General features: G+C 43.9%; 1 protein-coding gene across 1 annotated transcript; it reads right to left on the bottom strand.

The window, feature by feature from the left end:
- Nucleotides 1–1,023: 1,023 nt before the first annotated feature.
- Nucleotides 1,024–4,521, bottom strand: LOC147115961 (eotaxin-like). Its single transcript, XM_085989480.1, has 3 exons — nt 4,082–4,521; nt 2,384–2,504; nt 1,024–2,271 (listed from the first exon to the last, which is right to left on the bottom strand). Exons 1-3 carry the CDS (start codon nt 4,140–4,142, stop codon nt 2,193–2,195), a joined length of 261 nt encoding a protein of 86 aa, XP_085845606.1. The 5' UTR covers nt 4,143–4,521; the 3' UTR covers nt 1,024–2,192.
- Between the last annotated feature and the right edge of the window lie 6,989 nt (nt 4,522–11,510).

Below are 11,510 nucleotides of genomic sequence, written 5' to 3'. Positions count from 1 at the left end.
CAGCTGTAAATAGAACAAATCAATTTGTGAAACAATTATCATGTTTTTGGACCAGTTAGTATTTATTTTTAAAAAGGATAATTAAAGACTGATTTTTTTCACCTCTTCAGAAGAACTACAGTTGTAAAGGATCCCACAATTCCTTGCTTTGAGCCAAGGAAACAAAGGCAGCAGAATGGAGAATTCTGGCACTGTTACCTGGTAAGGTGTTTCAGCATTGTTGCTGCCTCAGATCCCCTCAACTTCCAGCAGTCAGTGATGTTTCTTCAGCCATGTTGATAGACGGTACCAAATAGGGGATGAGAAGTTTGGGAGTAAATGTTCCTTCTCCCTCTCCCCTATCCCTGTTCCTCCTCCCTCCAGTGAGATTTCCAAACAGATGAGAGCAAGCAGCCAGTTTGCCTTCCACTTAAATTACATTTATTTTAAGTTTCCATTCAACCGAATTGTTTTATTAGCACATAGAATTCCGACACAATGGGTCGACTGAGAAAAATAATTGAAACAATTGGTAGAACGTGAGGTGCAAGTGTTACAAATTAAGTTGGTAAAAGAGTATTCAAATTCTTTGGAGTATTTATGTACGTATCTTTTAAGCATAATCCCTCTTTCGGATGAGACATTAAACCGAGGCGCTGTATGATCTCTCAAGTGGACATAAAAGATCCCATGGCACTATTTCTAAGAAGAGCAGGGGAGTTATCCCCAGTGTCCTGGCCAATATTTCTCCCTCAACCAACATAACAAAAACAGATTATCTGGTCATTATCATATTGCTGTTTGTGGGAGCTCGCTGTGCACAAATTGGCTGCCGCGTTTCCCACCTTACAACAGTGACTCCACTTCAAAAGCATTCTATTGACTGTAAAGTGCTTTGAGACGTCCGGTGGTCGTGAAAGGCGCTATATAAATGCAAGTCTTTTCTTTCTTTAAATGGAGTCATAAAAATTTAGGAAGTGAGTGGATTCCCAGCTTGGGTTATAGCAAAGGCTAATAATAGAACACAAAGACAATCCATTCAAGAAAGTATAAATATATATATTTCAGAAACCTGATAAACAGATGCAGGCAAATTACAAACAACATAAATAACAGAATTTGTCAACCATTAACAGTAGTCCCTGGTTGTAGGGGACATTATAAAATACCGTTTAAAAAAAGTAGCATTGAACAATAATGTAAAAATTCAGCATTCATTTCGATGTGCCTCGCAGTGCAAAGACTCTTTGAGTTACTGTGCATCATGTCATGAAAATAATCAGCATTGTTCTCTCCAATCAATTTAAAATGCCACTGCCTTCATTCAATCTGTTTCTGAAATATGTTAACATGACAAAAATGAGTTTTCCCTGCCTGACAGTGAAGGCACTTTAAATGTAAGAAGATGTAGTAAAGGATCACTGTTTTGTTGAAGTATGTATATGGGCTACTTTAGCTATAATTCCATGTTTTACAAAGAACAGCGTTAGTACGTTATCTGGAAGTAAGATACAATGCAATACATTCAACAAAATAGCCCTTGAAAGTGCTATGTCATTCTCCATCAATCAGTCATTTAAAGGGCTATCCCCCTTTTATTTTCATTTTCAAGTTTTGTTTTTTAACGTTTGTCCTGTCTCAGAAAGGCAGGAGTTTTTTTTTAATGATTTGGCTGTGATACCCACCACGGAAATGTTCTGGGAACACTTACTGCGTAGGCTCACACAGGTAGAATAGTTGCTTGGCTGAGTTATCCAATTTCTGCCACTGCAGATAGAGTCACGCCCCAACACAGGCCACTGTTTTCAGCAGACTAGGTGAGAAAATTGGGTGGGGGAGCGGGAAAGATTCGACTCTTGGTCTGGTTCACTCAGTGAGAAAGTACCAATTGTTCGTTGTCCATACAAAGGCTAACACACCCTATCAACTGCCATATTTGTAGCATTAATAAAATCAAATGAGTAAATCAGTGACGTGTAGAAGCAGCACCGACACTAAATAATATCATCAAATTTGACTGTTCAAAAAATTAAACTGTGTGTTTGAATCTTCCTTGCGCTTGTGAATTTTGTGATGACAAGGAATTTTGTGTAAAATGTAGAGAAGCAGATGTTAAAAAGAATAATGATTTTTGAAAACTTTCTTTGCTCTGTAGACAGTTGTTGCTTCCTCATTTGTCACAATCAACATCATCTTCATCTCCTCTGCTCCTGTTAGGCAAGATTTTTCATAAGTTTCTTCACGCGATTATCATTCGGATCTGAGCAGATCCGTTTGCCCTTTACTCTGAATCTGAAAAGGAACAGACTAGATTTACTTACAGGGCTAACTATGAATGACACAGGCTCCTAATAATGGCGTATATTGCCAGGCTCCAGAGACGGACAGTGTTTTGAATACTTACACCACAGCTTTAATCCTGCAGCGACCATCATTTTCCTGTATTTTGTATTCCTCGATTCTGTTGAAGCGAGGGACCGACTTTGAGAAATTCCGGCAGCAGCTCTTCCATATTGGATTAGGAGCTGGAAAACAAAAATAAAAGGCTTGTTATTCACTGCTTTATTGAAAGAAAGGGAAAAATATGGAGCAAATAAAATAAGGCCAGACTGATGGGATGAACATTTTTTTTGTCCGCTGTGTCATCTGTGTATTTGTATTGACTCAAACCAAATCTCAGTGAGCACGAGCCCGCAGCACAAAATTGCCGTCCTTCAGTGTTAAACTGACAATCACACTCAGACCACAGGAGGGCTGGTGTGGCGCAGCAACAGGTGACACATTGCTGCAGTAGGGGGTATTCTTCTGAGGCAGAGGCACATTGCTGGAGTAGAGTAGAGTAGAGGGAGGTTTACCCTTTACCTGACTGCTCGATACTGGCACTGGGCATCTGAAATTGTGCTGTTTTCCAGTGCTAAATTTCCCTCACATTGACACAAAATTCATTTAAAAAAGTGATTGTTACTTTAATGTGCACATGTGTAGATACCTAGGTTAGCGGCATTTGAAAAGGAAATCTACACTGAACATCCTTATAATCAATCTGGTGACTCTTAACCAATAAACATATACTGAGAATTAAACATTAGATTAGCGATATCTTGTTGGTCATATTACTAATCATTAATTAAAGATTCCCAACTTGGATTGTGCTCAGCTTTAAAGAACAGCTTTTAAAGTTAGAGTAGGACAGATGGAGGTACAGGATGAGCACTGGTCTCCACAATGTGCTGGCGATTCTACCTGTCAGTGTAAGACAACACTTGCGTATGTAGATAAGCACATTAGAGCATCTGAAGTTTTAGTGTTAGCTATGGTTGTCAAATGTTCCTTCAGTAGCATGGTGGACTGGTCAGTGGTGATCCCTCATTACAGCACTTGCTAAAGATTGCAATAGTCCTTGGTGGTATCATGAAGATAATTACTGAACACAAATTGTACTGGAACCACACAGACCAGTACCAGGCTATCAATAAGTTAATTAGTCGATAGGCAAAGATGGTGCAGTAAACCTCCAGCACTATTCCAGTCGAGAACTCGATGTTAATGTGGTTGTTGTGGGTTTTGTCGGTTTAGAATCAGTGTGCTTCGAAATACACGGTGAGGTGTTGTAAACATGCTAACCATCTCCAGCCAGTAGTAATTATAATTTTATATCAAAATTGCTCTTCCAGTAACACGAGACTGAATAGTGTTGTAGACAATTTTATAATAAATACTTTAACCCCTTCAGCTACTTTTCTCACATGATTTAGTCATTTTTTTAATCGATGAAACTCAATATAAAAAATGAAACCGCCAATGAACATAAACATGGGCTGGAATATATTCTGCAACTTTTGGGATAAATAAATCTTGCTAGTTTGCTAAAAACTATTGAAGTTTGCTTATATGTTCAGTAGTCCTATAAACAACATTGTTACACGTACAGCAATTCAGTAACCAACAACTTTCAAATCCCACTCAGAGACGGGCAATCTGACAGGATTCTGTAGAATCTACAAGTTGTTCCTCCTTAAAATTTGCTTAAGTGACGAGTTTTCTTAAAAGTAGACAGTAAACAGAACTAAGTAATAAACAGTTACAATGGGATATCACTCACCTGCTAAGATAACCAAGGTGAAGACACTGAGACAAATCAGTACCACAAGAATTTGCTTCATTTTCTCGAAAACGGCTCCCTCGCTGGTGGGACTGATCCAAAAATCTAAACTTTCTTTGAATCGCAGCTAATATATATCCTCTCAGACGGTCAGCTTCCTTCATACATTCCGTGAAGGAAGGTGATGATGGGGAGGTGGGTTTACCGTGACCCTGTGGAAACTCTGATAAGGTGACCAGATTGATAAACCCGCCCTGTTCATATTTTTAGCTGTTTCCTTTACATTTCTGTTCGCATGAACCAACTATTCACAGAAGGCATATGCTTTGTGGTCATCACTGAACAGCATTTATTTCTTTCAAATTACAGATTGTATTAGTTTTGATTGATGGCCAAATCTCTCTTATCGTACTCAGAAAAGTTGTTTCTTCCTGCTTGGATTGATTTCTTAATTTTCTGCAGCTTACTTTGTCAGTATACCTTATTAGCATATCTTTGCACCTCATCTAAACCACAGAACTGCCTCCAAAGAGCGACACAGAACAAATTGACAAAGCTCCCGTATTCATTGTAAAAGTATGACCATCAGGTTAGAGAAATAAAGTTAGTTCTTTGTAGCAAGGTCAACTAAGGTTTAGAAGTTAGATGCCCACATTGACTGACTTTCATGTCATGCAATGGAACCTCGATTATTCTGTAGCGGGTATAAGGTTGGCAGATAATTGAGGCTCCAGCTGACCCAATCTTGCCTGGCCTAAAGTTTCATCCAAGGTGGGTAAAAGACTTGTCCTGAGCCAAACCTAAGTTGAAGCCCAATGCAAAAATAAATGACCTGATTCATAGTTGCGGCCCAATGTGGGTAGAAGTTGGAGCAAAGTGCAGGATAAAGACCCGAAGTTATAACCAAGAATTTTAAAATCCCAACTTAATACTGCATATCCCACTCGTCAAGTGAGCAGACAATAATGAACAAGGATAATGAGAACTTTATTATAATTGCACCAGGAGGGAATCACTCATTATCCTTGTCAATGAATACAAAGGGAAATCTTTACATAGTATTACATCGTATTACAGTACAGAAACAAGCCATTAGGCCCAACAGGTCCATGCCGGTGTTTATGCTCCACTTGAGCTTCCTCTCACCCTTCTTCAGTTAAAATATCCTTCTATTCCTTTCTTCCTCATGTATTTATGTAGCTTCCCCTTAAATGCATCTACGCTAGTCGTCTGAACATTCCACATTCTAGACACTCTCTGGGTAAAGAATTTACACCTGAATTACCTATTAAATTTATTAGTGACTATCTTATAATTATTTTCAAGAATTGTCAATTCATATTTTAATTTGAAGAACAATATGATTAAAAGTATTCAATTGATTGGACTAAGAAAGGATGGATTGGATTATATAGGATACCTTCTCTATAATTGTGTAAATGTAAGAAGTCACACAACACCAGGTTATAGTCCAACAGCTTTATTTGAAATCACAAGCTTTCGGAGCACTATTCCTTCGTCAGGTGAAGTGGAGAAATGCATAAAGAGACAGCTTATATAGTCAGAGAATAATGTCAGATGTTTACCGGTAATCTTTCTGTAGTGTCCGGGTATCAATACTACTCGGACTGCAGGAGAACAATAAAACAGGTATTTACTGAACAGAGGGGAACTCAAGACTGAAATACAGAAGCCTGCTATGGATTTATATACAGGGGTGGTCACTGCCGGTACTGCAGTATAGAATCAGTTCTTCTCTTAAAGGCACATACACAACACTTTCCAACTGCCATTTATCACACCTCGGCAGAGAGATAATCACAGCAATCAAAGGTGTGAATGGTGTCCAAACAGGTCAGTCAGGAAAACATTACATCAAAGAACAATGAGGTGGGGTCACAAGGGGTTAAATGTTGCAGATGCTGGGGTCTGTATGAAAAACAAAAAAACAGACAAAAACCATTTTTTTTGCTGGAAATCACAGCAGGTCCGGCCGCATCTGTGTAGAGAGAACAAGCCAACGATGACTCGAGTCTGGATGACCCTACGGGAAACCAGCCAGCCAGTGTTAAAGTTGGAACAGAGATAAAATCTGACGCACGCAGCCTCATTAAAATATTTAAATGAGGGACCCACCTCCTGAAAGCAGATTGGTCACTCGCCCCACACCCCGCCTCTGTCAAAACCGCATGTAGGCAGGTTGGGTTCCAATTTGAAATGTTTTAAATTAGAACTTCCCACCCGACTCAAACCCACCCATTCTTGGGGCTTAAAATTACTCCCAGCATCACTCCGTGTAGCAGTTGATTTAGAGACTTAAGGGGGGATTTTAATTTCCTCCGCTTAGCAGAAATAACGTAGGACATGAGTTAAAATTGAGAAGCTCTTTTCCCAGTCCGATACCGGCCCATGGTGATTCGAAGGCCGGGCAGTTGAGATGCCCACCTCATTACTAAATGCTAATGAGGGACTTATCATTCAGATAGGACTCCGAGGCAATTTTAATGGCTGACTAGCTGGATCGACCACCCTGGTGAAACCAGCCGGACACCCAGTGGAGGCCCCAAAAGATAAGAAAAAAACTTCCTGTGCACCAGAACTGGGAGCCGACCATGAGGTTGCAGAGAGGAAAGGAGTTGCTGCTGAAGTGCTGCATCGCCAACTGATGTGATTTCCATTCAATGGGGTATGGTGTGTGTCCATATTGTGGTCAGGATGTTGGAGGCAATGCACTCACATATTTTCCAGTGAGCAGTCCAGCGAGGGCTCAAACTTGCTCTTGTCAGTTGTCTAAGAACCAACTATTGATTTCTCTCCTTGGTAGCTGGGGGAAGGAAGTAAGGGGTCAAGGTGACTCCAAGATAACGTGCCTGGTGAGGGAAGTTTAGATGCTGTGGTAGATTTAGTAAGACAATACTGGAATAAGATAGACCCACTGTGCTCCATTGCACTGTTCATAATTGACCAGCCCATCTGGCTCACTAGAGGGGTACACCTGCCACTAGGGGCCGGGATTATTTCCACTTGGTTCCAAACATGGTGATGCTTAAGGCACCACTTCTTATCCAATCTCATATTCTACCACAGATTCAGGTGGCTTTTAGTTAATTAGAGGTCTTTCTGGCCCAAGTAAACTGTACTGAAGAGAGTTGTATTCCCTAATTTGACTTTATTGTCCACAAAGATATTTAGGAGCTTTTTGCACACCAGTGCTAGTGGTTTGCTATTCAGTTATTGATATTTTGGTACACCTGGAGACCTACCCTACAGAATATTTCCATTATTTTGCCTGCTAGTGATATTAGGCTAATGGGCTTATATTTTTATGGGTCAGATATATTCAAACCCGACTTTGGCTTCACTCAACCTTTGCGCATGAGGGTAAGTTTTCCTGTCTAGGTGTCTATCGGGCATCCAACTGGCACAGTGTAACTGAGGAGCACTACATCTGAAAGGAGACAACTGCCCGTGTTTTTCCTCCTGGGAGTTATTGACATGGCTCAGGCAATGACTGGCTCTTGCACCATAAGATTCTGGAGGAAATTGGAGCAGAGCTGCAGGACTGGGAAGCTGCAACTTCACTCTTGGCTGTCGGCATCTGGGCTGCTGTTGGAGAGCTGGAGACGGAGTGCCCTGAGTGTTTCAGATTATTCTGGGGTGGTGGGACTGTCAAAAGAGTATTTCCAGTCTCCAGCCTGTCCTGAGGAGTCCTGCATATTCTCTGTATAAAGTAAGAGCAGGACCACTCAGGGATGGAGGTCGGGGGGGCAGGCTGTGTGTAAAGGTTCTGAACATGTTCCTGCACTTGCTCACCCAATAAATATACCAAGAGGAAGAAGGAAGTGGGAGAATGGAATATCTTCTCCCGCATCATTAAAGCACACAATTATAAAGAGACATTGGCCGGAATTTTCTGGGGTCCCTGCGGGCGAGTTCAGAGGCAGGTCGGGTGGGAAATTCGAAATAAGTTGGAGCGGGTCAGGAACCTGCCGTCATCCCGCCCTCACGCGCTTTTCCCTCGGGTGCATTTGCTGGTGCGGCAGCGACCTGAACAGCAGAGATGGGCGACCTAATTCAATTCATTATCAGCTTGTTGTCAGACCCTTAAGCACCTTTTTCAGCCGAACTTTCAAATTTCCCTGCATGACCACGGGGATCACACAGTTCGGGAACCACATCTGTCAGCCTGAGGCGGGAGTTGAGTGGCCATTGATCCAGCTGATTAGTTGACAGCATGAAATGTACTATAAAAGCTCCCACCTCACAGCTGATCACTTTCCTAAGGCAGAAGCTGTTGCTGATTGCATTTCTAGCACAGATTTAGCTTTCTGCAGGCTGCAAGTGTTTCCAGAAAAGTCACCATCCAGTGTCACCTCATTGGTAGAACCTCTCTCACCGTTGACAGTTTGCATCTGTAATCTCTACTTGACCTGCCATCTATCCCATCAGCTTGGTTGCCGATTATACTGTCTCACCTTGGTCATCAGAATCTGATCACAATGAGCCCCAACACCAGCAGCACCAGGTACACCAGCAGCACCAACAACACCACCAACCTTCTCCTCAACCACCTGATGCTCCACAGGACAGAGGGCATCAGCGCAGGGCTGCACCGCGCCGGAGGTGAAACACCCAACACAGGGTATACAGGCAAAGGACCTGAAACTTTAACTCTGTTTCTCTCTCCATAGATGCTGTCTGACCTGCTGAGTATTTCCAGCCTTTTCTGTTTTTATTTCAGATTTCCAGCATCCGCAGTATTTTGCTTTTGTATTAATATAGTGCCTTTAACATTGTAAAACTTCCCAAGGCGCGTCACAGGAGTGTTTTCAGAGAAAATTTGACACCGAGCTACTTAAGGAGATATTAGGGTAGATGACCAAAAGCTTGGTCAAAGAGATAGGTTTTAAGGAGCGTCTTAAAGGAAGAAAGAGAGGTAGAGAGGCGGAGAGGTTTAGGAAGGGAATTCCAGAACTTAGGGCCTTGGCAGCTGAAGGCACGGCCACCAATGGTGGAGCAATTAAAATCGGGCATGCTCAAGAGACCAGAATTGGAGGAGTGCAGATAACAATTTAATCGTTCACTTATCTCATTGCTGTTTTGTGGAACCTTGCCGTGTGCAAATTGGTTGCTATGTTTACCTACAATACAACAGTGAGCACTTTGGGACATCCTGAGGATGTGAAAGGTGCGACGTAAAAGGAAGTCTGTCTTTCTTACTTGAAACATTAAGACATAATTTATTGCTTCTCGGTTGCTTACAGAGCTGTTAAAAGTTTGGAGCATTTTTTTTTTGCTGTTATTGCAGAGCCTACCAGCATTGGGAGATTATTAGGACTGTGATTCATGATGGCGCACTGTATACCCAAGAAGTAGCACGCTTGAAACTAAGTCATGTTTTAAACCAGAAAGAGTGATTTATGTTCCTGATGAGTGAGGTCTGGCAGGCCTGTGCATCATTCTACTCTCCAAACAATCAAGCTTTTTCAAAGACTTTGTCAATATATCACAACATTACCAATGTATATTGAAGAAAGGTCAATGTAAAGTAATTCTGGAGTGGAAGGTGGACAATTAATCAATATGTTGATGTACTTTTCAATTAGTGTTTCGATAAAACATTGGATTTACACTGTTGTTTTCGCAGGTCCTTAGTAATTCCCTTTTCTTTTAACTGTTTAAGTAAAATAATAGCTGCGCTTGTCTAGTGCCGTATCATGTCAAAAAAGAAAAAAAGAAAGTCTTGCATTTATATAGCGTCTTTCAAGACCACTGGATGTCCCAAAGCACTTTACAGCCAATGAAGTACTTTTTGAAGTGTAGTCACTGTTGTAATGTGAGAAACGCAGCAGCCAATTTGCGCACAGCAAGCCCACAAACAGCAATGTGATAATGACCAGATAATCTGATTTAACTGTTGATTGAGGAATAAATATTGGCCAGGACACCGGGGGATAACTCCCCTGCTCATCTTTGAAATAGTGCATTAGGGTCTTTTACATCCACCTGAGAGAGCAGATGGGGTCTCATTTTAACATCTCACCCGTAAGACGGCACCTCCGACAGTGCAGCACTGGAGTGTCAGCCTAGATTTTTGTGCTCTAGTCTCTGGAGTGGAACTTGAACCCACAATCTTCTGACTCAGAGTTGAGAGTGCTACCAACTTTTTTTATTAATATACTTTATTGAACACTAGCTGGAGTGCCCGGCAGTGCTGAGGCTTTTTTGAGGGCATGTTGTTGTTGGAAGAGAGAGAGAGAGCGACTGGGGGGAAGAGAGAGAGTGACTGGGGGCAAGAGAGAGAGCGACTGGGGGGAAGAGAGAGCGCGACTGGGGGGAAGAGAGAGATCGACTGGGGGGAAGAGAGAGAGAGAAAGACGGGGGGAGAGAGAGAGCGACTTGGGGGGAAGAGAGAGAGCGACTGGGGGGAAGAGAGAGAGCGACTGGGGGGAAGAGAGAGAGAGAGAGACTGGGGAGAGAGAGAGACTGGGGGAGAGAGAGAGAGAGACTGGGGGAGAGAGAGAGAGAGAGAGAGAGACTGGGGGAGAGAGAGAGAGACTGGGGGAGAGAGAGACTGGGGGAGAGAGAGAGAGAGACTGGGGGAGAGAGAGAGAGAGAGACTGGGGGAGAGAGAGAGACTGGGGAGAGAGAGAGAGAGTGGGGGAGAGAGAGAGAGAGAGACGGGGAGAGAGAGAGACTGGGGGAGAGAGAGACTGGGGGGAAGAGAGAGGCTGGGGGAGAGAGAGAGAGGGGGGGAGAGAGAGAGAGAGGGGGAGGGAGGGGAGAGAGAGGGGAGGGGGCAGAGAGAGAGGGGGAGGGAGGGAGGGAGGGAGGGAGGGGGAGGGAGGGTCAGAGAGGGGGGAGAGAGAGGGGGAGAGAGGGTGAGGAAGGGGTGGGGAGAGAGGGGGAGGGAGGGGTGGGGAGAGAGGGGGAGGGAGGGGGCAGGGAGAGAGGGGGAGGGAGGAGGCAGAGAGAGAGGGAGAAAGGGGGAGGGAGGGGCAGAGAGAGGGGGAGAGAGAAAGGGGGAGGGAGGGGGGAGAGAGAGAGGGGGAGGGAGGGGAGAGAGAGAGGGGGAGGGAGGGGGGAGAGAGAGGGGGAGGGAGGGGGGAGAGAGAGAGGGGGAGGGAGGTGGGACAAAGAGAGGGGGAGGGAGGGGGGAGAGAGATTGAGGGGGAGGGAGGGGGAGAGAGATTGAGGGGGAGGGAGGGGGGAGAGAGAGAGGGGGAGGGAGGGGGGAGAGAGATTGAGGGGGAGGGAGGGGGGAGAGAGAGAGGGGGAGGGAGGGGGGAGAGAGAGAGGGGGAGAGAGAGAGGGGGAGAGAGAGAGGGGGAGGCAGGGGGGAGAGAGAGAGAGGGGGAGGGAGGGGGGAGAGAGATTGAGGGGGAGGGAGGGGGGAGAGAGAGAGGGGGAGGGAGGGGGGAGAGAGAGA

Source organism: Somniosus microcephalus, chromosome 6 (genome assembly GCF_052327205.1).
Source record: "Somniosus microcephalus isolate GS21.2 chromosome 6, FLI_Smic_1.0, whole genome shotgun sequence".
Lineage (NCBI taxonomy): Eukaryota > Metazoa > Chordata > Chondrichthyes > Squaliformes > Somniosidae > Somniosus > Somniosus microcephalus.
This window is presented reverse-complemented; position numbering and strand designations above follow the sequence as displayed.